We start from the raw sequence: 25,786 nt of genomic DNA, 5'->3' as shown, positions 1-25,786 counted from the left end.
GGGGGAGGGGGGGGGGGGGGACCCCGGGCCCAGCCACTTCTTCAAATCTTCAGACACCAGCCAGATGTCCCACGATTCAATTGGATTCTGGCACTAAATTACCCAGAGTTTGTGGAGACCCACAGGTCGGGGGCCTCCGTGTCAGACACCCGTTGTGAGTCCCACATTATATCACCTGGATTTCTGACCCACTGGCTCTGAAGCGGGGGTCTCCACAAGCCCTCCTTGGTTTGAGGGTTCTGTTAAAACAGCTCACAGAACTCAAGAAGTTACTTTACTTACTACTACCGGTTTGTTGTAAAAGACACAAGTCAGGAACAGCCAAATGGAAGAGACGCCCAGGGCAAAGTATCGGGGGAGAGAGGGGCTCAGAGCTTCCGGCCTCTCCCCACACCCCGCATATATCACCAGGCAGGAAGCTCCCCAAACCCCGTTTTTTCAGGGTTTTTTTTTTTTTAATGGATGTTCCATTAAGTAGGCAGGACTGAGTAAATCACTGGCCAGTGGTGATGAACTCGGTCTCCAGCCCCCGGAGGTCAGGGACTCAGGCTGGAAGCTCCAGCCCTCTAATAGGGGCCCGTCCCTCTGGTGGGAACGAGTCACCTCCTCAGCATAACCTCAGACGTGGCTGGAGGGAGCTCCTTATGGGAACCGGCCGACACCTCGAGAACCCCTACTTCCCGTCCCCCAGGAAGTTCCCGGTGTGTTAGAAGCTCTGCGCCAGGAACCGGGACAAAGACCAACTACTGCGTCTTTATTCAGTCCCACCTCGCACGAGGGACTCGGCAGGTGCGCTTAGGTTGAGGATCGTTGTGACGGGAGATTATCCTGGGCCACGGGAGCCCGGCTTCCCCACGAGGGTCCATGTGAGAGAGGAGGCGGGTCGCAGAAACATGTGGGGGGATTCGGAGACGCCCCGCTGCTGCCCTGGGGCTGGGGGCGGGGCCGCAGGCCCAGGGGCGACGGCGGAGGGGCCGAGGGAGCTGGAAAAGGCGGGGGTCCCCCAGTCTCTGGAAGGAACCAGCCCTGAGCGGACTTCTGACCCCCAGAACTGTGAGGGGTAAGTCCGTGCTGCTGAGTGAGGCGTCATTTGTCACAGCAGCCCAGGAAACCACGGAAGGGACAGACGCAGTGGGGCCTTTGGGGCTATTTTACTGGAAGCAGGGCGGGGCTCAGGGATGGTTCCGGGCAGAGACGTCTTGTTCAACAGGATCGCTCTGGCTGCGGCCATCAGCCAGGTGCTTGAGCTAAGTGCTCTACTTACATCAGCTCATTTGATGCTCCCGACGTCCCTGGGAGGTGGTGAGTACTGTGTCCGTTTTACAGAAGAGGAGGCTGGGGCCTCAGGGAGCCCTATGGTCACTGTGTGGTCTCGGGTGCGATTCCTCCCCTGATAGGGAGTACGGGGCCCTTTGTCCAGCGGCTACCCCCACTCTAGCAGATTTCCTTCAACTGTCCCCCGGAATAAAGGCCCAGCTGTCTACCGCCCCCTCCTGGCCTCTTGCAGGCGTCCGCGGCTCTCCCAAAGAGGCTGGTGCTGCCACACAGCGCACTCCATCTCCAATCCACCAGGTGGATGCCATGGGGGGAGCTCCAGAAGGCAGGAGTCCCCCCCCCCAACATCTCCCCTGAGCTCCCAGGCTCCTGACTCAGTTTCTCCATTACTGGCTCTCAACCGAGAGCGACTGTATTCCCAGGGGACACGGGGCACTGTCTGGGGACATTAGTGGCTGTCACAACTTGGGGGACAGGACTGGCATCTAGAGGAAGGGGGGCCAGGGGTGTGCTAAACTTCCTACAGTGTCCAGGGTGCCCGGCAGTGGAGAATGACCTGCCCCCAAGTGGCAGCGGCTGAGGCCGAGAAGCACGGTCTGCCCATCACCTCTGCTGTCTCACCTCGGCCTCGGGGTCCGCAGGCAGCGCCGGGGCCCTGGGGTCTCACGCGCGGGGTTTCTGCTCACTCTGCCAGCACAGCCTTGTCGCATCCCCTTTCTGACACCGTCCTCAACTGCTCCTGGCTCGAGTGCCTTCTGTCCCCACCCCCCACCCCCGGGGCCTGCACTGATCCTCACTCACCGCTCAGCTCAGCTGTTGTTGGGACTTTTCCTTGGTGGTTTTCTCGTTCTGCTCTCTCTGCACCGCCGTCCACGAGCCTGGGGCCCTCATCTCCCTCTGGGTCCCCATGTGTCCTCAGTGCCCAGAACACTGTCACGGCTCGTCGGTGCTGAGTGGCGAATGTGGCAGAGACAGAACTGGACGCTGGGCCTGACCCCTGAGTCTTTATTCACAAAGCACAGACAGCCCGGGCAGGACACCGTGGGGCCCATGCTTCACAGGCAGGAAGAATTTCAGGACGGTGACGACAGCACATTCAACCCAAACGGGGGCCGTTCCGAGCAGAGTCCCGTGCGGCTGGCCCTGGCGCGGGGAGGGTTTGTACCATCTTGAAATGGTGGGATGAGACTTGTGGCCACACCTCAGTGTCACAGCACTCCGAGCAGGGCCAGCTCCGGGCTTTGTGCTCTGGGCCCCCCGAGCCACCTCCAGGCCCGCCGACCGCTCAGTGTGAGAGACGGCAGGGGAAGGCGGGAGGACCGAGCGCCGGCGGAGAAGGGGCCACTCTCCCAGTCCACGTGGACTTTGCCTCTGGCCAAACAGCTGCTGCGAGAGGCTTTGGACGGTTCAGTGTTTTCCCTCTTCTATTTTTATTTTCTCAAATCTAAGACCAAGAGAGGCCCGTGCCAGAGCTCTGAAGTCGCCAGGGTGCGTTGATCCACAGGCGAAGGGAAGCGTGTCTGGAAGGGGTCACTGCGAGTATCCTTGGAAGGGACAGACCGACTTCAGGCTGAGCGCGGGGCCGGGCCCCGAGAAGGACTGGGTCCCCTGGGAGAGGGTCCATCCCGCCGTCAGATGCCCCCTGACTCAGGGCTGCCTCTGCCCTGCCCCACCCTGGAGGCACTGATTTCACTGACCCCTACTGGGAAACAGCGCCCCCTGGAGGTGTGCAGGGCCCAGCTCACCAACATCTGGCAAATGTGGGACGGTTTCCATGCCCCTGTGTGTTGGNGGGGCGGTAGTCAGCATCCGCCACACTCAGGCTCTTCCCCAGGACTTCATGAGCCCAAAGTGCTTCGTGTCCCCGGCCCAGAGGGAGCAACCAGAGCTCACGCTGTGGTTTGCAAAGGTCCAGACAGGCCACTGCGTCATCCTCCCCAGGTGCATATGAGAGAGTAGCCGAGCTGATGGGTGATTTTGCAGAGACTCTGGGACTACAGGTCATGATTCTGGACACTTGTCACAACCTAAATTGTTCTGCTCACTCGATGGGATCGGGGGGTGTTCTCAGGGGGAGGACCCTGTGTTCAGCTACAGCCGCTGCCATTCTCCCACGTGCCTGCCATTTGCCAGGGACTGTCTGTGTCCGTGGTACCTGTAACGTCCTCCGCAGCCCAAGGTGTGTAGTGAGCCCAGGGGTCTTGCGAGGGAAGAAGTCCGGAACAGCCCCCAGATTTCTGCCCAGCGTATAAAGTTGCAGGTGCAGTTAGGGCCCCTCACCCATGGACCTTGAGCTAATCAAAGGGAGGTGATCCTGGGTGGGTCTGACCTAATCAGATGAATCTTTAAAGAAGAGAGATCCTCCTGCTGGCTTTGAAAAATGAAGTGGCCGTGTTGTGAGAGGAGCACATGGACAGGAGCTGAGAGCGACCCCGGGCTGACCACCAGGGAGAAAACAGGGACCTCAGTCCTCCAGCTGCGAGGAACTGAATCTGGGCAGCTGGGATGACTTTGGAAGAGACCTCAGGCTCCAGGTAAGAATGCAGCCACTGGGGGGCGCCTGGGGGGCTCGGTCAGCTAAGCGTCTGCCTCTTGATTCCGGCTCAGGTCAGGATCTCCAGGTTCATGAGATCGAGCTCCGCCTTGGGCTCTGTGCTGGCCGCGTGATGCCTGCTTCGGATTCTCTCTCTCTGCCCCTCCCCCATGCTCACACTCTCCCACTCTCCCTCTCAAAATAAATTAACATTTAAAAAAAGAAGAACGCAGCCATTGCTCACAGCCTCCTGAGGTCCTGAGCAGGGAACCTAGCTGCACCGTGCCCACACTTCTGACCCCCAGAAGGTGTAAGATAATAAATGGGTGATGATTGAAGCCAACAGGTTTGGGTAATTGTTATGTAACAAGTGAAAACGAATACAAAGAGCTGGTTGCCAGTCTCCAGCATCCATAAAATTCTGATAGCAATGAAACACTGACTGCTGACTCTGAACATTGCCACCTAGAATAAAAGACTATAGTTTCCAGTCTCCCCTACAGTGAGGTGTGGCCATCTGACTGTATTTTTGCTAATTGGCGGTGACCAGATGTTTTTGTCTACTCTTTAGGATGGCTACTTGAAGGGAGCAGATAGCCTAGAATACAGATGTAATGGCTGGTGCTCCAGCAACCATGTTGGACTATGAAGTGGAAGTGGATGGTGAGGACAGAAGCCATGAGTTAGGATGACAGAGCAGAGAGGCAGAAAGAGGCCAGGGTTCAAATGGTGCAATGGAATTGCCAACCTGACCTTGGACAGCTGGCTTTCAGACTTCTTTTAAATGAGAAACTTTTATCTTATTTAAGCCTCTGTTATTTGGGGTTTGTTGTTGTTAAGTAAGCTTCTGCTCATCCTAAATTATCTAGGGGGGCACCATACCAGCTCACAGATGGGGAAGCTGCAGTCACAGAGAAGGTAGAGAGGTGCCCACAGTGGGGACCCCACAGCTAACAGTCCCGGGTCCCTCTGCCCAATACGCACTGCCTCTGACTCTGTATCAGGAGAACTCTCCTCCATGTCAAACAGATGCTGGTAGGAAAGTGAGTGTCCTGTCCGTGGCCTCCACCGGTGAATTTGACTGGTGCCATTTCTCACCCCAAACACCTGGGGAAGGGCATCGGCGCTCCCCCCACCTCCAGCCTTGGCCGGTGAGGAGGCAGGAGAGGTTCCACTGGGGCCTCGGAGCCTTTGCACATGCTAATCCCAAGGCAGAAATGCTCTTCCCTACAGTCACTCCTCTGCTCTGTCCTTCCTTCAGGGAAGGGAGCTGAAAGGGAGCCCTTCCTTGACCACTCCGTCCAAGGAGCTGAGCCAAGCCAACCCCTCACTTCCTCCCCCTGCTCACCGTTTCTTCCTGATACACATCATTACTCGCCCCTAAACTGCCAGCTTGTCCATCAGGCACCGTGTCCTCAAGTCTTTTGAAATCAGGAGGTAAATGAATGTGATTCAGCCTGACGTTTTGTGTTTATTCCAACCCAATCATAACATAGGATCGGCCTCATTCTGCATGAAGGAAAAGGTCTGTACGGCCGTGGGGTGGTGCCATTTTGCTTCTTGTGCTCCCGAATGTGAGGTTTGTGGTGGGGACGCTTCAACTCGTCCCCGAGTCTCTGGTGGCAGTGGCGCTGAAACACAGTGGACACTGAGCTGGTGACAAGTGACTGGATGCTTCTGGCCCAAGAGTAAGCTGTTTCCTCGGAGCGATCCCTGTTCCCATAAAGGGCATTGTGGTTCGGCTGCCGTTGGCCGTGGTCACCCATGTATGTGTGGTCTGCCCGCTCCACCAGGGTCGCCCTGGCCTGGATCCCTGTGCCGTGTCGGCCCCACGGGAGGACGGTGGCTCCCGTGGTGCACGGGCCGAGGGTGGGAAGAGGGGGAAGCCGGGGTTGGGCTCCCACGGCCCCTCCTCCAGCCGCGGGAGAGGGCGGAGAGCCGCAGCGCTCAGCCACCAGCACATGTGGCACCAGGCAGGCTGTGAGGACCAACTGAGGCTGGCCGGAAGGTTCTGTTAGTTTCCGGAACTTTGTGGTGGGAGAAGAGGGCAAGGCCATGGGAAAAGGTCGAGAATGTCACCCTAATGGGTTGAATGGTGGCCTCAGAAATGGCTTGTGCACATCCTGATGCCTGGGACTTATGAATGTGACCTTATTTGGAGAAAAGATCTTTGCAGATGTGATTAAGGACCTTGAGATGAGATCCTCCTGGATTTCCCAGTGAATCCTAAACGCAGCGACAAATATCCTCGTAAGAGACAGGCAGGAAGATGCAGAGAACGGGGAGACGTGAAGATGGAGCCTCGGGCAGGTGGCCCAGCCACAGGCCCAGGAAGCCAGCAGCCCCAGAAGCTGGGAGACATGTGGAATGGCTGTCCCTGGAGCCCCTGCGGGGCCACAGCTCTGTAGACACCTCGGTCTTTGACTTCCAGCCTCGGAGCCACGAGCACACATTTCTGCTGCTTCCAGCCCCCACTCTGGCATCATCCGGCGGCTCCGGGGGACAAATCCGCTCACCTTCTCTGAAGGATCTGAACTGAGGGAAGGACTCAAAACGTACCTGTGAGGGGTCTCCAGGCAGATGGCTTCAGTGACCCCCCCCCCCAGCAGGACCCACACACTGTCTGTCACCGGCTGGCCAGCCGGGGAGGAAGCTTCATGCTCGTTACGTTCCGCGTCCTGTTCACGAAGGAAGGCCTTGGGTGGCTCGCAAACACCAGGCGGACCCAAGGCCTGCCCCTGTGGTCCAGGAAGTTGTCATGGATTCGGGGACTGACACACGGGGCCGGGGGACTCTGGGAGGTTGACAAGCACCCCGGGGGGGATTCCAGCTCCGGTGAGCACGGTGGAGCCCAGGCTCTGGGGTTCAGGCTCCGATTCCGGCACTTGCCAGCTGCGGACCTGGGGTGATGCCTTCACCTCTCTGTGCCCACTCGGCAGGGCCAGTGGGGATGTGAGGCCTGGTGGCGGGAGCAGCAGTACCTGAGAGCAGGGGCGGGGGAGGCGGGTGAACAGCCGCTCCGAGGTGAGAATGAGCGAGAGGCAGAGGCCAGGAAGGCATGTGTGCCGCTTGCAGCCACACACACGTGCCCCCACGAGTCCAAACAGGGGCCGGGCGGGGGAGACGGGCCAGCGGGTGGCTCTGTGAGTGTCCTCTCTGCGTCTGCCTGAGCGCGTGGCTTTTACTTCCCTGCTCTTAATAGACACGTGGGTACAAATGCAGGTGGGTAGCCACCTGCCATGATAGAAACAGCAACAGACACTCACCCCTGGTGACTATCACAATGCGAGGGACGACGGCGCAGTGAGGACTGAGGTTAACGAGCGCTGTCCGCCTCCGGCTGGGAGGCTCCGGGCAGCAGTGGGGCCCACGGCAGCCAGATCTGCCCATTTCTCAAGAGGAGCCAGAACCGGGGAGTTTTTGTTTTTTTTTTTCACCCTCGACCTTCTGTTTCTCAAAACCGTGTTGGCCATGAACTCCCTTTTTGAAGACGTATAAACACCGCGCTGGGGTGTGGGGGGACGGGGAGTCCGCGGGCCGCATCTGGGCCTCTGGGCTGTGGCTCCGTCTCGGGCCGGGAAGGCTCTATGGCGCACGTGGACGGTGAGGAGGCTCTGGAAGCCCCGGGGCGGGAACGGGTTAGGAGCGGCTGCTTTGTTTGAGGCAACGGGGACGAGCGAGCCGTCTGGCCAAGTAACAGCCGGGCTTCTAACATCCGTCAGGTGACCTCGGGGCGCACTTGAAAGTGACAGAGGAGCCGGAGATGCTGTTCCACGCCGCGTGGCTGAGCGCTGCTGTGGGTGCCACAAGGAGCTGGGCCCCTGGCTGCCTCCACCAGGCGCCCCTCTGGGCCCCCCCAGGCTTGAGCCCGGAGCCAACGGACGCCCCCAAACCACTGAAACAATCTGCGCTGGTCAATGCTGTCTTGGGAGCCTGGGCTGGTTTGGTTTGGGGCGTCCGCTTCCCCTCCCCCTGCCCCCCAGCCCGCCTTTTTTGTCGTTGTTGTTTCTTTCTTGTGCCTCTATTTTATTGGGATGACTGCATCTCTAAAGTATGTTAGCAGTAAACACAGCTAATTTACCCCCTGCCTCGCTGAAACAGCTGTTGACAGCTGTACTGTAATTCAATCAAGGATCTTTGTAGTCGAGCCTCCCAAACTCACATTTGTGGTCCGGTTCCATCTCTCCTGCCGGGGGGCCCCACACAGCTGCACCAAATATTGACGAGCGCCCCGTTCTCCCCGAGGCCCACATGATAAACAGTGTGTTAGCGGTGGGGGCCCCGGCGGAGAGCTCTCAGCAAACCAAGAAAGCTCCGATGTCCAGGAGTCAGGAGGGGATAAAAAAAACCCCAACAAAACAACATACACAGCCCCAAGAATCAGAACCAAATGTCTCCTTTTATTGAAAAGTCAAAAAACCCTTTTTATTTTGTCTATTTATACAGAAAATTCGCTGAGGACCGCTCTATGCAACAGCTGAAGGTACAATGGTCCCACCGTTAATAAATAGTCTTAAATAAGAAAACAAACAGGCTGGAGGGAAGCGAGCTCTGGACGAGGGGCTGAAGGAGGGCATAAAGGGAGCTTCCGAGGGACATAAATAATCTCTTTGTTCCGAGACAGGTATTTACATGTTTCAGTGTACAAGTGATGCGAGCCAGAAGCCAGCTGGGGTACAAGCAGCCAGAAACCTTGCCCCGAGAGGGAATCACACAAAAATCCCAGGTCTGCCAACGGAACCAAACAAGGCAGAGCCAACAGCGACTCTTCTCTATTGACCAGGCCGAATGAAGGCTGCAGCCTAAGCTACTGAAGAAGAAAAAGAAAAGAAAACCGGGGGGCCCCGTGTTTCCAGGAGCCAACCTAATCAAGGTGGAGAAACAACTCCCTGCCTGTCGGGACTCCCTGGAGAGCCTTGCTCTGTGTCCACGGGCCGCCCAGGGCTCGCCATGGCCTGCGCTGCCGCTGGGCCCAGGCACACAGCATCTGGGGGACCCACCGGCCAAGGGAAGGGAGGCTCGCACCCACAGCCACATCAGAAAGGGCAACTTTGAGTTGGAACACTCAATTAGGACATCACTCTCCAAGCGGCTTCTAGCTCCTTCCATTTAGATTGGTGTCCAGCACACGCTGCACCCAGCGGATCTCCACCGTGTCATCTGCTCCGGACTTCAAGGAGCTGATGCTTTGCAGAGCCTTCAAACGGGACCCTGGTTGGAGCCCAGACTTCAGAAGGCTGATGTCCATACATGAACAACGGGGGAGCCCGGCTGGGCAGGGGCCAGCACCCCCGCCCACCCCGCCCCAATCTAGAGCTAGGCTTCCTTTGGCACCTCTTTAAATAGGGCCGTGTTGGCTCGAGTTCAGGGTCGAGCTGCAGGTTGTCTTGATCGCTGTCCCTTCCGGTCTGGCATCCACATTGATTTTTCTATCACGAGGAGAGCTGGAAAACCAACTCCAAACGTCTCCCGGCCCTTCACATGCCAGCTTTAATTTCTGCCACACCCCCCTCCACACACACACACACACCCAGCTGAACGTGCTTTTCCCTCAAGGTCAACACACCCCCTCCTGCAAGCAGAAATGTGCCCTCTCTCCCTTCCCGGCTACATCATGGATTTGGGCAAGTCTCTGTAAACAGTGGGCCTGTGTAAGCCTCAGAATGAAACCGGAGCATAATGGAGGAGTGGGGGGGGGTCCCCCTTCCTCCCCCGGCCACAGCTTCCGTTTACGAAACCAGAGTAAACCCAGACATGGGGATAAACTGTTTAGGAAAATATATCTGTCACATCCTAACCATTTTCGTTCATTCGTTTTATTGTGACATTTATTACACGAACTTCCGCGTCAACTCTCCCTGCACACAGACGTGACGTGCCCACCCCTCGCCGCACCCCTGCCTCCCGCTGCTGGTGGCCGCCGGGCTGAAGGGCGCTCCTAGTTACCCCCGGGAACGAGTCAGTGCACGGCCCAGATGTCACAGCCCTGATCGCGGCCGGGCAATTTTTCTTTATATGTATATTTTTTTCCTTCAGGCTTTGCCTGCAGCAGCTTGTAGGAACTTGTCCACAGGAGGCTGGTGAAAACCCGATCAAAAGGCATTCACCTCTCAAATTCCTTACCACTCCTCCGCCGTTAGGGTTGGGGACGGGGGTGGGACGGGCCTCGCGAAAGGCGGTGGGTCTGCTGGCACCTTGCCGAGGCGGAGGCGGCGAGGGCCCTGAGAACCGAGGCCCCAGAGGCTCTGTGCCCAGGAGGGGTTAGTGGCAGCCACAGGCGCGGACGACCATGTTTCGGTATTTCTTCAGGATGACGTTGGAGCTGTCGTCGAAGTAGAGGACGGAGATGGCGTTGAGCTGAGTGGGGGCACAGCAGGGCTTGGGCACCGTGTCCGGGTTGATGAAGTGAACCTAGAAGACACGACACGGAACGTGGCAGGTGAGGTGCGGCAGGTGGGACACACCAGGTCATTGCTGCTCCCGGCCTCCTCGTTTCTGCAAGGGACACGTACGTGCAGCTTGGGCAAAATGACCGCGCATGGGACACTCCCTCGGCGCTTCCGGGGCTGGCGTGGAGCTAACCGCGTCCTGCGTCTACACGGCACACGGCTGGGGAGTGAGTGGCCGGGGGTCCTCTGCTGCAGGGCTGGCCTGTGCGCTGCCCAGTGCTTACCGGGGTCTCTGGGAAGCCAGGGCCACTCAGCCCCCAACCGTGACCACCAAAACTGTCTGCAGACATTGTCCAATGTCCCCTGGGAGGCAAAACTGCCACAAGTGGAGACAGAGGGGCCTGCAGGCCGAATCCGGCCCCACCACCTGTGTGTGTGAATAAAGTTTTATTGGCACCCTGCCCCGCCCACTCCGTCCCCCGCACCTAGGCCTGCACCTGCGCTACAACGGCAGACTTGAGTCACTGCAGCATAGGACGTAGGACTCAGGAGGCCAAAAATATTTACCATCTGGCCTTTTTCAGAAGAAGGTGGCTGGCCCCTGGGCTAGACTGGTCTTGTCCAAGAAAAACAGAGAGTGAGTCACACATGTAATTTCAAATTTTCTAGTAGCCACATTTGAAAAGATGGAAAAGAAACTGGTACAATTAACTAATATATTTAATTTAACCCAGTATTTCAGAAATATTGTTTCAATACGTATTTACCGTAAAGAATCGTTAATGAGATATTTTACCTTTTTTTTTTTTTTTGGTACTAAGTCTTCAAAACCTAGTGTATGTTTTACTTTTTTAGGGATTTTAAATTTTTGAGATAGAGAGACAGGGAGAGAGAGAGAGGGAGAGAGAATGCGAGCAGGGGAGGGGTGGGGAGAGAGGGAGAGAGAATCCCAAGCAGGGTCCACACTCAGTGAGGAGCCAGACATGGGGCTGGATCCCAGAAACTGTGAGATCATGACCTGAGCCGAAACTAAGAGCTGGACGCTTAAACTGACTGGGTGCCCCCTGGTGTGGACTATACTGTAATGTCTATTTATTTTTGAGGGGGGAGGGGCAGAGAAGGGGGATAGAGGACCCCAAAGGAGCCCCACGCTGATAGCAGAGAGCTCAGTGTGGGACTCGAACTCACGAGAGATCATGACCTGATCCGAAGTTGGGCACTTAACGGACGGAGCCGCCCAGGCGCCGCTGTGTGTATCTTGGACTGACAGTGCCTCTTGGTCCAGACCAGCAGTGTGTCAAGGGCTCAAGAACCGCGTGTGAGGGGGTTAGCGGAGTGGACGGTGGGATCTAAATGCTACCGGACTGTTCTGCCTCTTGAGCAGTAACCGCAGGAGACAAAACGGGGCAAACACCGGGCTGGACGTCAACAGTAGAGAAGGGTCTAGAAGGGAGGGCTGTACACAGGAGCCGGCTGACTGCCCAGGTCCACGCTTCCTCCTGCTCACCGGAGTCTCCTCGCCTTACAGAGGCGAGGGCAGGGGGCCGCGCAGCGCCCGCAGCCAGAGCCAGAGAGGCTGGGCGGCCGAGTGCCCAGGACGGGCCAGGGGTCTGGTTCCTGCTTCGTTTCAGGTGAAACTTGCAGGTTTCCAAGGTGCCGCACGCATGTGCCCAGGGAACGTGCCAGCCTGGGACCTCTGACATACGTTGTCACCGTTTGTGACGGACTGTTTCAAACCTTGCAAATCTAACCCTCCCCACCTCCTCCTCCCTGAGTCATTTGAAAGCAAATCCCAGACATCAGCTTGTCGCCTCTGTATTTCACTAGGACTCTCAGAAGGCAAGGATTCTTCCCTGGGCAGCCCCCCCCCACCCCCCGCCTTTAAACATGACCACACAGGACCATCTTTTCAGAGTAACTGGAAGGCTGGTTTGATCCCGGAGCTCCCTCAAGCCATGCGGACCGTGCGGGTGATCACAGGACAGCTTGGCTTCTACTGCATGAGCCATGAAGCAGGGGCTGGAGGGTAGAGGTTCACCCCCCGTGGCACCTCCCAGGGGCTTCGGGACAGGGTCTTAGGGGGCATGCGGGCACAGGGGAGCAGGCCCAGGCCAAGGAACAGGGTGGGGTCGCTATTCATTTCCAGCCTGAGGACGTTCAGTCCTGAACACGGCTCCAGAGTTTACTGTTGGGGGAGGAAGAGCCTTGGAAAAGCACTGCTAAAAGAGAGGCCTTCTTTCCGAGAGCAGAGGCCATGGTCCAAAATAGAGGACCTTTTTCTCCAGGAAGTGATGCGTGGGGCAGGGACAAGGGAAGAGAGAGACCATTTACTACGGAACAAAAGAAGCGCAAGACTCCATAACAAAAAGAACTGTAGGACAGAGGGGACGGCTCTGGGTAGTGAGCTCTCTGTCACCAGGAGCATTTAAGCTGGGGAGGATGACCAGTTGACAGGAAAGGCTCTGAGGAGCTAGATAATCAAGGTCCCTGAACCTCAGAGTCTAAGCTGAAGAACCAAGTCCCTACTTTTTATCACTACTGCTGTTTTCAATAGAATAATAAAAATCACAGGTACTGGGGGGGGGGGTCCTCCAGTGCTGACACCCTGTTTGGAGCTTTTCCTATCACACTGAATCCTCCAACAACCGCAGGAAAGTTCAACCTAAACAGCCTCCCTCACCCATCCCCCCGCCCTAGCGCCCTGTCTGCCGCCTTCATGTCCCTCACTCCCCTCAGGTTTCCGCGTTTGCCTACTTGACCCTTTCCCTCCCTGGAAGCTGAGGTCCTGAAGGCAGGGACCACATCCGTGCCGTTGCCTGCAGTGTCCCCAGGTCCCAGGAGATGCTCAGGAAACGCCCTTGGATGGCCAAACCCCCAAAGTTCAAGGCTAGAAGGCAGAGAGGTGAGCTCAGGGAGGGGACAGGCTCTCAAGCTGGCCTGAAGCCGAGGAGGCTCGGATCTGGGGGGTCGGGGGACGCCTGTGCATGTGGAGTAGACACGCGACAAGCAGGAACAGTGCCCCGGACAGAGGCGGGGCCAGGGCCGACGTCACCGCGCGGCATGGTGACCACTGTCCAAGATGCCTTAGGAGCCCATGAAACTGTTCTGACTTCTTTCAAAATCAGAAGAAATGCACGAACTTTAGGGTCGGATACGACACATTGCTTTGCTGATGCTGTTGTCAAAATCAAAAACATTTTTAATTTTTTCTTTTTACGGAGGAAGGGGCCCAGACAGGATGAGGGCCCCAGCTGGGGAGCGCGGGGTGGGCGCACTCACCAGCGTCTGCACGATGGCGTGGTTGGTGGCGTTCATGTAGGAGTTCAGCGGGAAGGCGCACTCGCCCTCGCAGTAGTAGGCGGCGTAGCCTTCAGGGGCGATGATCCAGTCCTGCGGGGAGAGGGCAAATCAGGGGGGTGAGCCCCGTCTGGCCCACTACCCTCCGCGCCCAAGGCCCCTCCGGCGGCCCACGCGCCGCGCTCCCAGACATCAGACACGGCTCCCGCCGTCCAGGGCAGCCGGGCGTCCAGGTGACTCGCTTTCACAGTCCCAGCTGAACGCAGAGAGAAGGAAAGGCCACCGGGGGCCGGGCTGAGCCGGGAACGGGTGCTTGCGCGGCTTTATTGGGAGGTGACACAGAGAAGCGCGACCAAGGTGACATGAACTTTGGTGCTACTGGGTGGTGACTCGCTGGCGTTCTGCTTCCAGCAAAATGTCCATTTCTCATCATCCATGTGGGGGAGAGACTGCGAACCCTCCACGGCGAGAATAGATAGACGACAGCGTGGCCGAGCCGGCCAGCCACCAGGCACACGCGAGCGGCTTGGTTAAGGTCGGGTCGGCGCAGCAGTGCTCACCCAGCGATACCCACCCACCCCCGACTCAGGTGCACGGACTCTGCCCGCAGAGGAAGCTGGAGTCCAGGGTGCAGGGCCGGGTGCCCGTGGAGCACGGGGGCCGAGACTACGAGGACAGATGCGGGGGAGGGCTCCGCGCAGGCTGGGGGCCGGTGCCTTGCGGTGCACTTGGGCGGGACCCCCAAGGAAGAATCTAGGCTCCCCCACGGAACCACAGTTCACTGCGGCGAGAACAAACATGGTGGCCTCGGTGATCTCAGCGCCCCGTCAGGGACAGCTGCGCTCCACGCGGGCGGGCACGCGGCAGACACTCACGGCTGCACCTCCACTGCCCGGACGGGCACCCAGAATGCCGCAGATGCTCGTACACAATCATGAGAGTGCGCGACCCTCATGCCCGGGCCAGGACTCACCCCCTGCCCTTCACCCCAGTCCATCCGGGTGGTTCTAGAGGGAGCAGTCACCGTCCTGACGTGATCTTATCCCCCGAACAGCTGACTGGTTCAGGACCCTGACCCTGACCCTGACCCCAGCTGCCTCAGTCGACTCCCCGCCCCCGGGGAACTGAGTCATGGAAGGGGAAGGAGGGGCAGACGGGGCAGGAGGCGGGAGCCAGCCCTCCCCGCAGCTGCATTCGCGCACACAGGCTCCGCCACCTCGGGGAGAAGCACCAGCCGCAGGATGGAAATGCAGTTTGCGGGGGGGACGGGGCTCAGAGTCCAAAGCGCTCAGGTTCCTGGTTCCAGCTTGACTCCATCTGTGCTCCTGGACTTCATGAGGGAGGCCTGCATCCTCGCCCCGAGTTCTCTACCCTGGTTAGGGCACTCGACACCAGAGTCGTAGGAGAAGTAGGTGAGGAACGTGACGTGACCCCCTGAACATGTGGGACACAGCCCTGACCGCCCTGGGGGGCGCACGGGGAAGCCCTTACCTGCCAACCCAGGTCTCGGAAGCTGACGTACAGCTCGTGCTTCTTACAGGCCTGTCTCTGGTCACTGCTGCTGTTTTCTGCATTGACAGGAAGCGGAGGTGCAGGGCAGGGGGTGGGGAGGAGAGGAAACACAGGCTCTTATTAAAGGTCCTTCGGTCTAAGGCAACGGCGTGAGCACAGGCAGACTCCGAAAGCTCGAAGGTGACCTTGGGACGCAAACGTTGTTCGAGCACCTGCAGCCTCCAAACTCACTTCCGTCCCCGACAAACGGCCGACGTGAGAGGTGCCCACGTCCCCGCGCCTCTCGTGCCGTCTCAGCTCCTGCCACGCTCTGGACCCTTCTGTGGACACTGGGTTTTTTTTGTACGCATGTGTTGTTTAGGTGTAGACACGTGCCCAGATTCCCTACAGGAACCAAACTACGGCCTCCCTGAGCCCAACCCACCTTGTGGGGCTCAGCCCCCCAGGAAGGGTCCGAGGGGGCGCAGACAGGGCCTGGGACAAAGCCCCCGCCCCCAGGAAGGAATGAGAGGGCAGCAAGTCAGACCCCACTGACCGCCCAGAAAAACACACTATAGAGGTTGCTCTGAGGAGTAAGAATTCTGCACTGGGGTTTTCCAGAAGTATGTGAGGTTTGCTGGCATTTGGGCTAGGGCTTGAGCATTTATAAACATGTAGAAAGCCCTGGCCTTCTCTCTCTCTCTCTCTCTGTCTCTCTCTCTGTCTCTGTCTCTCTCTCTCTCACACACACACACACACACACACACACACACACACACACACACACACTGTTGCTACTGCATAATCTTCTATCCTGCAGCCACAGGAATCCTTGCTTTCCCCTTACCATGCCTTGTCTCTCTCCACCTAAAACTTCCTAGCATGCTTAGAGCAACACCTCACCCCTGTCCTTGGCCCGCAAGGCCCTAAGTGACCCTGATTCCGAAACCACCCGCCACTAAGCTCTAATCACACGAGCCTTCTCTCTGTGCTGTGAACGTAACACCAAGCCTGTCTACCTCAGGGCCTTTGCACTTGCTGTTTTCCGTACCTGAAAAGTCTCTTCTAATCTTTGTATGTCTGGATCTATGTGATAGTCAAGCCCGTTTGAATGTCGTCCCTTCAAAAGGGTCTTGTAAGGTCCCTGTCGGATTCCCAGCGCCCCGGGTTCACCAGGGTTTGTGTAATTAACGCACAGCTAAAGGAGAGTTTCGAGCCTCAGCTTCTGTCACTGCTGTGACCCCTCTGGGCCTAAGTGTCCCAGAAGGAAATGAACGCCGGGGGGCGAGGGACACAGGAGATCTCCCTGGAGGCTGGAGAAGAGACAAATCGGGGCTGCCTGCTCACCTGACCCACACTTGGGGGGCTACCAGATGCACCCAGTTCCCCAGGCCTGGTCAGGCCTCTCAGAGGCCAGGAGGGTGGCCCTCCTGGTGGCCTCGGGTGCTCATGGCTGCCCCGGGCCTGGTTCAGAACCCAGGACTGAGCTCACCAGCTCTGAGAGTGAGGACTGGTTCAGGTGAGAGCGAATGGCCCCATCCAAGCCGACAGGACGCGGATGGAAGCATGCTGGGGCTTCTGGAAGAAGTTTCCTAAGAAAGACCCACGGGCTATGATGCTCTGCTCTTTCCCTGTCGCCTGGGAACAGAAGAGAAGTGAAGCCTGATGGCTACAGCAGCCACAGCCTTGAGGAGAGGTCAGCCCTGAACACAGAAGGGCAAGGACAAAGGCCAGGGCTTTCACTGTTGTTGGCTTCCCGGGTCACCCAGCGCTCACGGCCACCCAAGCCCGGCACTCCGAGCCGACGGCTTCCCCGCGGCTGAGGCTGCGCAATCTGTGCTTCTGAGGCTTGCAGCCCAACCACCGGATGGGCCCTGCCTGGGAAGGTGCATCCCAGTGTGGAGGTGGTAGTCAGCGGGAGCCCGGGTATAGACCCTAGAGGTGTAGACCCCAGGGCACACCAGCTCTCAGGTGGAGTCTGACCAGTGGGTGTGGACCAGGTAAGGGGTTGGGGCCGCACCAGCTCTGGACTCAGATCCTTGTTCTCCCAGACCTGGGGCTCCTGGTCCGCAGACGAGACGGGGCCCTCTGGGGAGGCCGGCACATTCCAGTCCGTTCCGCACAACACTGGGCTCTCAGCGACGGATGACTATCCCTCTGGCCCGCCTGCGAGGGAAGGCTCCCCTCCTGACACCAGGACTACGCTGTATGTTAACTAGCTTGGATTTAAATCATAATTTTAAAAAAACTACACACAAACTTCACTCACACACACACCCTTCCGCCGTCTGGAGTGAATGACTGTTTCCTCCAAACCCAATGACACACCGTGTTTGGCAAGAAGTGAAACGACCATCAGTTTTCTGCTCTCCTGATTCACGAGAATTCTCTCTGTGTGGCTTCCAGGCTTATGAGAAATAGTAAGATAAAAAGAGTATCACTGAATTCCCTTCCCTGGACCTCAACTTCCCCATCTGGGAAATGGGTGCGATAGCTGTGGAGGTAGCCACATGGGGCAACTGCACCCAGCACGTCGGGAAACCCCCTCAGACACCTGCTAGCCTGTACGCTGTCCTCAACACCTGACCTTACAGCCACCTGCGCTTCCCCGAGGCTGAGGGCAAATCTGAAATGAAATGGAGGGGGCGGGAGTGAGGGCGGGAAGGGGAAAGAGAAGGAAGAATGGGGTCGAGGAGGAGAGGGCAGGCAGGGGGGCGACAGAGGGCACAGCACTCAGAAGATGGTCTCCAACAGGCTTTCTGGAAATGCCTGGGTGATGAGCACAAGCTCACGGCTGGACGGCTTCAATCACATGCAACTCTCACGTCCATCAGCTTCTGTGAATAGTCCTGATTTTACACATGTCTTTATAGTTCAGGAAAGCAATTTGTATGTTTTAATTTTTTATAGTTTATTGATTTATTCTGAGAGAATGAGAGAAAGAATGAGCATAGAGGAAGGTCAGAGAGAGGGGGAGGGAGGGAATCCCAATCCGGCAGCATGTGGAGCCCGACTTGGGGCTCGAACTCACACACGGTGAGATCATGACCTGAGCCAAAACCAAGAGTCGGGAGCTTGACTGACTGAGCTCCCCAGGTGTCCAGGAAAGCAATTTTTTTAATGGTTATTTATTTTTGAGAGACAGAGACAGTGCAAGCAGGGGAGGGGCAGAGAGAGAGGGAGACACAGAATCTGAGGCAGCCTCCAGGCTCTGATCTGTCAGCAGAGTCCGACGCGGGGCTCGAACCCATGAACCGTGAGATCATGACCTGAGCTGAAGTCGGACGCTCAATCGACTGAGCCACCCAGGCGCCCCCCCCCCACCGCCCCCAGGAAAGCAATTTTTAATGATTTACAAACCAACGAGAAAAACTGGATTGAATTNCTCACTACCCGGTCACCTGCTGCCTCATTCATTCATTCACTCATTCATTCACTTGTGCAAACCGTTACTGTCCGTTTACTGGTCTGCAGATGCAGTTTCAGGCATTAGAGCTACAGGTGCAAACGAAGCAAAGCCCTGCCCCGGGGACATATGTCTTCCAGCGACCGAGACACCTAATATATCAACAGGTCAGCATAAATGATGCCCCGTCGAGAAGAACAGCAAAGTAGGAGGCGAGTGTGCCGCGGGGGCCGGGTGGCGGGCGCCCTAACAGAAGGCCCTTGGGAGGAAGCCGTATTTGCGTAAGAACCAAAAGGGAGTGAGAGCAGCCCGAGCGGCTTCCACAGGAGGCGCATTCCAGGGCGAGGACGCAGAGGAATGGAGAGGAGGGTGCCCTCCGTGACGGCCAAGGTCAGCGAGAACCCTGACAGCAGTAGCGGCTGACAGGCACTAGAACCTGCCAGGAACGGGGAGGTATGACCGGGGCTCAGCAGCAGGCAGTGGGGAGGGGGCAGACTTGCTGACTGAGCCCCAACGGGTGCTGGGAGGGCAGAGCGGGAATGGGGGGCCAGGGGCTCCCCCCACCTCTGGGCCCAGCAGCCGGAAAGGCTGAGAGAAGGAACCAGCTACAGGAGTCCTCTGGAGGGCAGGTGGCATTCAACATGTGAACGTCAAGGTCAAGGCAACAGCCCAAGAAAATCGACCAGAGTATTCACAATACCGTCTGGAATGCACTGAGCGGAAATCCAAAGTGGCCTCCACCGCTGTGGCAATGCCTGTGGCCTCAGGCAGAGACTTCAGTGCACAGGCCTCCATGTCCGCCTTCCCTGTAGGGAGGTGGGAGGTAGAGGGGAGGGAGGAGGAGCCTCCCCTCAGCCCAGTGATGTGTGGAGCAGCCGGAACAAGACAGAGGACTGAGCACGTGAACCTGGGACACCCCGTGGCAAAGAAACTTTGTGTTGAGCGCCAACATCGCTGGCTGCTTGAAGTCCTGAGTGAAAAAGGATCTGAAGCTATGTGAGGCTCAGTGAGAAGGTGCCAGCATTGATTAGTAATGTCTGCCGTGAGCAGAGGCAGGGCGACGATGGGCCTGAGGGCCACTTTGCCCGATCCCGTCTGGAAGCAAAGCAATAGTACTTGGCTTCATGTTGAAACCCAAGGCCCAACAGACCAAGGCTGCGAGCCGTGTGTGAGGCTGCCTGCAGGTGTGGGGAGGGGGGTGGGCACCGGCCCTGCCACCAGACACCCAGACGCCTCCTGGGATCACCGGGCTGCTCTGGGAGAGAGCGGTCAGACGTCCTGCTTCAAGATGACCTCGTGTGAACAGAAAGGCTGGGACAGGAAGAAAGGACTCCCGACTCCCCTGTCCCCACCCTACCCACCCCCCCTGCCCACACAGCCCCTTCCCCCGCCTCCACCAGCCCCTGCCTGAGCAGCTGACAAGTTACAACCCCCACAGATCATCTGGTGAAGCTGCCTTGTTACCAAGGGGGTTTGGGAGAAGGCAGTGAAAGGAAGGCAAGGGACCCCTCTCCATCCCCAGCCACACCCTCTAAGAGCAGTAGGAGGCTCTGGGGGTGGGGGTGGGGGGTGGGATTAGCCTGCAGCAGAGAAAGCTNTTCTATACGGCTCTAGAAGATTCCCAACCCAGCACGTGGGGTCAAGCACTTTGAAAGGGCACGTGTGTGTGTGTGCTCACACATTCAGACATTCTGGTTTACTCAGCCTGTTGGGGGGGGAGCAGCGGGGGTAAGACCTTGCTACTTTTTAAAAATAAAATGTCCAGGAAGGGTTTAGATGAATTTCCAAAAGGGCCAGGAAGTAGAAAGCCCCGGGAAGGAGGCAGACCCCAAGGAAGCTAGAGAAGCTGCCATGTGAGGTAGTGAGAGCCCCGTCCTGGGGGTTATGTAAGTGGGGACCCAATGAGTGTTTGGCGAGGATACAGTGGGGGAAATCGGGTGTGAAACTCTAAGACTTCGGGGCCTGGTCCCTCTTCCTTCACTCCCGGGGTACACCTGATAGACCTCCAGGACACCGGGTTCCGAGCCTCCTGCCTGGCTGGTGTGGAAAGACATCTAACAAGGGTCCCCACTCTGGCCCCCCACCGGGCTCCCGCCCTCCTCAGAGCAGCCAGAACGATCATCCGATTGCCCCTCCCCCACACCACAGCTTAAAACTCTGCCCAGTCTTCCAAATTTGCTTTGGATGAAGTTCAGACTCCAGATGCGGCTCCCGAGGGGACTCCTGGTCTGGCTCACCTTGCCAGCCCCGCCCTCCCCTGCCCCAGCCCCCTCGGCCTCTCTCCCCCCACAGACCCACCCTGTCACCTGCTGTGAGTCTGTGTGCCTGCTGCCTGGGTCACCCTGGTCCAGCCGACCCAGCCAGGCCTCATGGGCACCTGCTGGTCCCAAAGCAGTCGGGGGGCTGTCTTCTCTGACCCCCCCTCCCCCGAGGTGTCCATCCCCAGTCCCCGTCCCCTGCCTCTCAGGCCTGTCAGTTAAGTGTGCCTGGGGAGTGACAGCCACCTGTAGTCTCGCCCAAATCCCGAGGCTGGACTTTCCCCACCAAACCCCAGTCCCCAGGGCCAGCATGGAGGAGGTTTCCAATGCAAATTAGGGGATTCAGTTGTTGGATTTTTTTATTTTTATTTTTTAATGTTTATTTATTTTTGAGTGAGACAGAATGTGAGTGGGGGAGGGGCAGAGAGAGAGGGAGACACAGAATCCGAAGCAGCTCCAGGCTCCAAGCTGTCAGCACAGAGCCCGACGCGGGGCTCGAACCTCATAACCATGAGATCGTGACCTGAGCTGAAGTCGGATGCTTAACCGACTGAGCCCCCAGGCGCCCCGTTGTTGGATTTTCATTAGGGGGCATTACAGGCCCTTCTGAGAAGCCTGAAAAAGGATGGATCCAACTGCCAGAAAACATTCCCTGCGAATCCCTGCGCACAAACTCCGGGGACCCTGGGGGCAGGAGCCCCGACTCGAGAAGCTTTACCAGCCACAGCGACCGTTCCTTTCTTCTTCGAGGAGAATCAACAGGCATTAAAAAACTGGCTCTGTGAGGCCAAAGAAGCCGGTGACAACATGGAGTGAACCTGGGGCTCGAGGCCGCTCTGCCACCCAGCCACCCTATTTGTGACGACCGCCGTGTCCCCCACGCATGCATCTCCCGGCCAGGAGCCCGCAGAGCCGACGAGCTGCGCCCCACGCAGCGGGCAGGCTGGTCCCTGCTGCAGGCCCTGCGCTGCCTCGCAGCCCACCCGGAGCCCTGCGGTGGCCTCGGGGGGACGCGTTCCGGCTCGCCCGGCTGCTGCGTCGGCCGCCCTGCAAACACGGCGGCTGAAAACAGCACCGCTGTGGAACTAGCGCCACAGCCCCGAGTGCGACACAGGCCAAATCCAGGGCGCCAGACGCTCAGGGGCCGCCCATTTCCTCGTCTCTTCCAGCTTCGCGAAGCCCGCACCCCCCACTTGTGCCCCGCACCCCGCCTCCAACTTCAAAGCCAGCGACATCACGCCTCGCCGCCCCTCTGACCCCACGCGAGGAGAGAGTCCCCTGCCTTAAGGACCCACGTGATCACAGCACAACCCTGGGCCCACCCGACAGTCCACGCCTCTCTATCTTAGGTCCGCTGATCAGCAGCCTGGATTCCATCGGCAGCCTCAGCCCCCTTTGCCACGTAAGGTCCCATATTCACCAGTTCTAGTGAATAAAGGGCAAGGACATCGGAGGCCTGGGGGTGAGGGGACATTATTCTGCCAGCAGCTCCCTGAGGAGCCCTCGGGCAGCAGCGCCCTGGCCGAGGTGAGGGGGCAGGGCACGAGCTGGGCTCCTCGGGTCTGGTTGACCATTCCTACAGCCCACTGGGAACATGGTTGCTGGGGAACTTAATCGATTTGCAATTTTCTTTTGACTCCGGGGGGAAATCCGGGTGCATCTTTCACTAACTCGCGACGCAGGAGAACGTGGCACGGGCCAGGGTGTGGGCAGGCAGGCCGCAGGCGTCCACAGCGCTGAAGAGGCCGGTCCAGGGCAGCCCAGCCCCAAAACCCACCCCAGCAACCCCAGGCCACCAGATGCCACCCCCAGCCTGTTGCCTGATCGGCCCGTAGGGAAAGGGCCCGTATCCCAGCCAGGCCCTGGGCCGCACGAGCACCTGGTGAGCTGTCAGCACAGAACACGCCTGTCGGAGGAACCAAAGCTCCTCAAGCAGAGGCAGATGCCTCCCAGCAAAATCGACAGGTCAAATCCCAGGGCTGACACTCACACTGTGCACTTCTGGACAAGTGACTTAACCTCTCTGGGCTCCACTTTTGCTCCCGCTATAAAATGGGAAGCCGACCTCCTCAGAGCCTCAGGAACCACAGGACGCCAGGCACCCTGGAAGTACACGAATGTTGCACCCCCTGGAAGTTTCCTTTGCAGGATGCACTACCTTCAGGATTTCTAGTACTCTCTGAATTGCTTGCTGTGAAAATGTTCCCTTTATTTTTAATTTGTGCTTACTTAGAATAATGCAACGTTTCAATGAACCTAAAAGTACCCCTCAAAATACATGGAAAGGGTTAATGCTCATTTTTTTTACTTATAACACTTCAAACAACATTAAAAGTATCCCAAATAACGTACCAAAAAACCCCATTACCGCCCCTGTTTAACAAGTAGTAAAATCAGCCACGAGTGTCAAATATTTTTCACTTGAAGAAATAAAATTAAAGGCACAGCAAACTCTCCCAGTTTCTCTTCCTTTGCTCTCCCAAGGAGCGGCCTTCCTGGGATGTTGGGGTGGTGTCTTCCCCTCTGCATGTTTTCAGGGTTCTCCTTCATTTATTTGTGGCCATTATTCTGTCTGCTTGGAAATTTACGTGACTGGCATCTTGTTACACTAACGTGTTGCTACGTGCATTTCTGCATGAACTTCTTACTTTATACAGTTAAGGCGGTGAGATCTGTGCAAGATGGGATTTTGTGGGTTTGCTTCCTGCTGCATTGGCTCCAGGCTCATTTGCTGAGCACTGTAATGAACGGGGGGGTCGTGCCGCGGCCTGTGGGTGCCTCAGGGTCTGCACATGAACCCTCCCGCCCCGGGCGCACCTGCGCCGTGGGCCTCCCGCCCCGGGCGTACCTGCGACGTTGGCCACCCGCAGGGCTTCCTGGCTCTTGGGCGTCTTGGAGCGGTTCTGGCTGCGCTGCTTGCCCCCCGTGGAGCGGGCGCTGCGAAGGTGGACCTCCGTGGCCTTGAAGAAGGCCACCATGAAGGGCTGCTTGTTCTGGGGCCCATGCCGCCCGATCAGGCCCGCCAACTTGGGGTTGATGCTCTGCCCTAGACCGGAAGCAGCCAAATGCACAGAAGGTCAATTAGGGGAGAAGCGGTGATGGGGAGGCGCTGCACAGACGCGGTTTCATTCGCGCCTCCCAGCTTCTTCACGCATCAGTTATCTGTCCACCCGGCAAGTATCCATTCAGCGGTTACTCTCTGCCAGGTTGTTCAGGAGCCTGGATCATAGCAGGGAACCTCCTGTCCTCTGGGTGTGCCGGCAGGCGGGGCAGGCGGGGAGCCTGTGCGCAGGAAACCAGAGACGGGCTGAGGTTTGCAGGTCTTGGGCTCCTGGAAGTGGCACTTACATTTTTGGCCAAAGCAAGTCATGTGATCCACCTGATTTTTTTTTTTAATCTTTATTTATTTTTCAGAGAGAGAAAGAGACAGATCATAAGCAAGGGAGGGGCAGAGAGAGAGGAAGAAACAGAATCCGAAACAGGCTTCAGGCTCCGAGCTGTCAGCACAGAGCCCGACACGGGCCTTGAACTCACAGACCAAGCGAGATCATGACCTGAGCCGAAGTGGGACGCTCTACCGACTGAGCCACCCAGGTGCCCCATGATCTGCCTAATTTCAAGAGGTGGGAGAAGCCTGCTTGCCCACGGACGGTGGGGCCTGCGGCTCGCAGCCCTGGTGACTGCCGCCCTACGCACGGAGGGGCCGTCTGAGCAGGGGACGGCGTCACAGTGAGGGAGGGAGGCAGGTGGCTATCTGGGGACGGGCATCTGGGCAGAGGGCACTGCCATGGCGAATGCTTGGAGTGGGAGCGAGGTGCGTGCGCTCAAGGAGCAGTGAGGACACTGGCCGCTGGCTGGAGCACAGCCTGGGGGGAAGCAGGGGATAAATCATGGGGGGCGCTCAGGAGCCCAGGCAAGGCAGGGTCCTGCCACCGTGTCTACGGAGTCAGTGTCCCCTCTCCCCCTGCCGAATTCAAGTCCACCCAGAACCTCAGGATGTGACTACTAAAAACAGCATCTTTGCGGATGTAATCAGTTAGGATAACGTCACAGGGGATTCAAGGGTGTCCTTAGACAAAGGCCACATGAAGACACAGAGACACTGACACACATGTTCCCAGAGGGGGGCACGAAAGGACAGCAGGAGCCACCACACGCTGGGACAGGCACGCAGGGGCATGTGTCTCGGGGCCTCCGGCCTGCAGACTTTAGGCAGGTGAGGCCTGCGGTTTCAAGCCGCCCAGTTTGGGGCCTCCCAGCAGCCCCAGGAGACGAGGCGGTTGCCACGGGGTGCTGGAGCTGAGCAGGGTGGAGCAGAGCAGCCCAGGTGTCCTGGGGGGGCTGGGGAGGGGGGAGGGGGAGGAACTAAAGAAACCAAGCCTGAAGGTTTATTACATGAAATTCTGATAAAAAGCACTTCGAAGCCTCTTTCCCATCATCAAAAAACCACACTGGGCANCCCAATGGTTCCGTTTTCAAGTCCATCTTTGGAATTCATTTTTAGTGTTTCGGTTTGAAATAATTATACAGATTCACAGGAAGTTGCAGAAGAAAACGTACAGGGACGTGCCCCTCCCCCTTCCCGGTCTTGCCCAACGGTCCCATAACTGGAGTCCCTGCAGAGCTGGCAAACAGCAGATCCCGATATACTGTGAAAGACTCAACCGACAGAATTTGCTGAGGGACTGGACAGAGCGGGGGTGAGACGGCGGGGACCCGCCCCTGACGTGGGAAGGACCGATGTCTGCGATGCCCACCTGGCGTGGGAGGGAAGCTGGCCGGCGGGCAGCAGGATGTCCCGGCCTGGGTGCGGCTCCCCATCTGGGAGAGAGACGGACCTGGGGCCAAACGTGCTCTGGCCGGCGCCAGGCATCCCGGGTTCAAGTCCCGCCTCTGCCACATACAGACGCTTCTCAGGGCAGAGCTCTGCGGTACCGGCAGCGCCCAAGAAACGTTGGCTCAGGGCGGGGTGGCAGCGAGGAGCTCACCCGGGATGGCGTGTGGCTGGACAAGCGTTACGACAGCCGAGCCTGGCACCCTGTCTCTGGCACGGAGAGGACAGTAAGAGCTGATAAGGGGGGCCCGGTTAGAAGGATCTGGAAGAAGCGTGGGCAGGGGGAGGGAGGGCACCCTGAGG

The 25,786-nt window shown here is 58.0% G+C and overlaps 1 protein-coding gene across 1 annotated transcript in view; it reads right to left on the bottom strand.

The window, feature by feature from the left end:
• Positions 1-8,211: 8,211 nt before the first annotated feature.
• The window catches only part of BMP7 (bone morphogenetic protein 7), a gene marked incomplete at its 5' end in the record, with an annotated part of 88,556 nt that continues 70,981 nt past the window's right edge, over positions 8,212-25,786 (bottom strand). The window contains 4 exons of the mRNA XM_077778324.1: positions 8,212-10,219; positions 13,477-13,587; positions 14,986-15,062; positions 23,498-23,695. Of these exons, the coding sequence (XP_077634450.1) occupies positions 10,070-10,219; positions 13,477-13,587; positions 14,986-15,062; positions 23,498-23,695 (536 nt within the window). The remainder of the gene's footprint in view (positions 10,220-13,476; positions 13,588-14,985; positions 15,063-23,497; positions 23,696-25,786) is intronic.

Source organism: Crocuta crocuta, unplaced genomic scaffold, assembly GCF_008692635.1.
Source record: "Crocuta crocuta isolate KB4526 unplaced genomic scaffold, BGI_CrCroc_1.0 scaffold27, whole genome shotgun sequence".
NCBI lineage: Eukaryota > Metazoa > Chordata > Mammalia > Carnivora > Hyaenidae > Crocuta > Crocuta crocuta.
The sequence above is the reverse complement of the archived record's forward strand: the minus strand, read 5'-3'. Positions and strand labels throughout refer to the sequence as shown.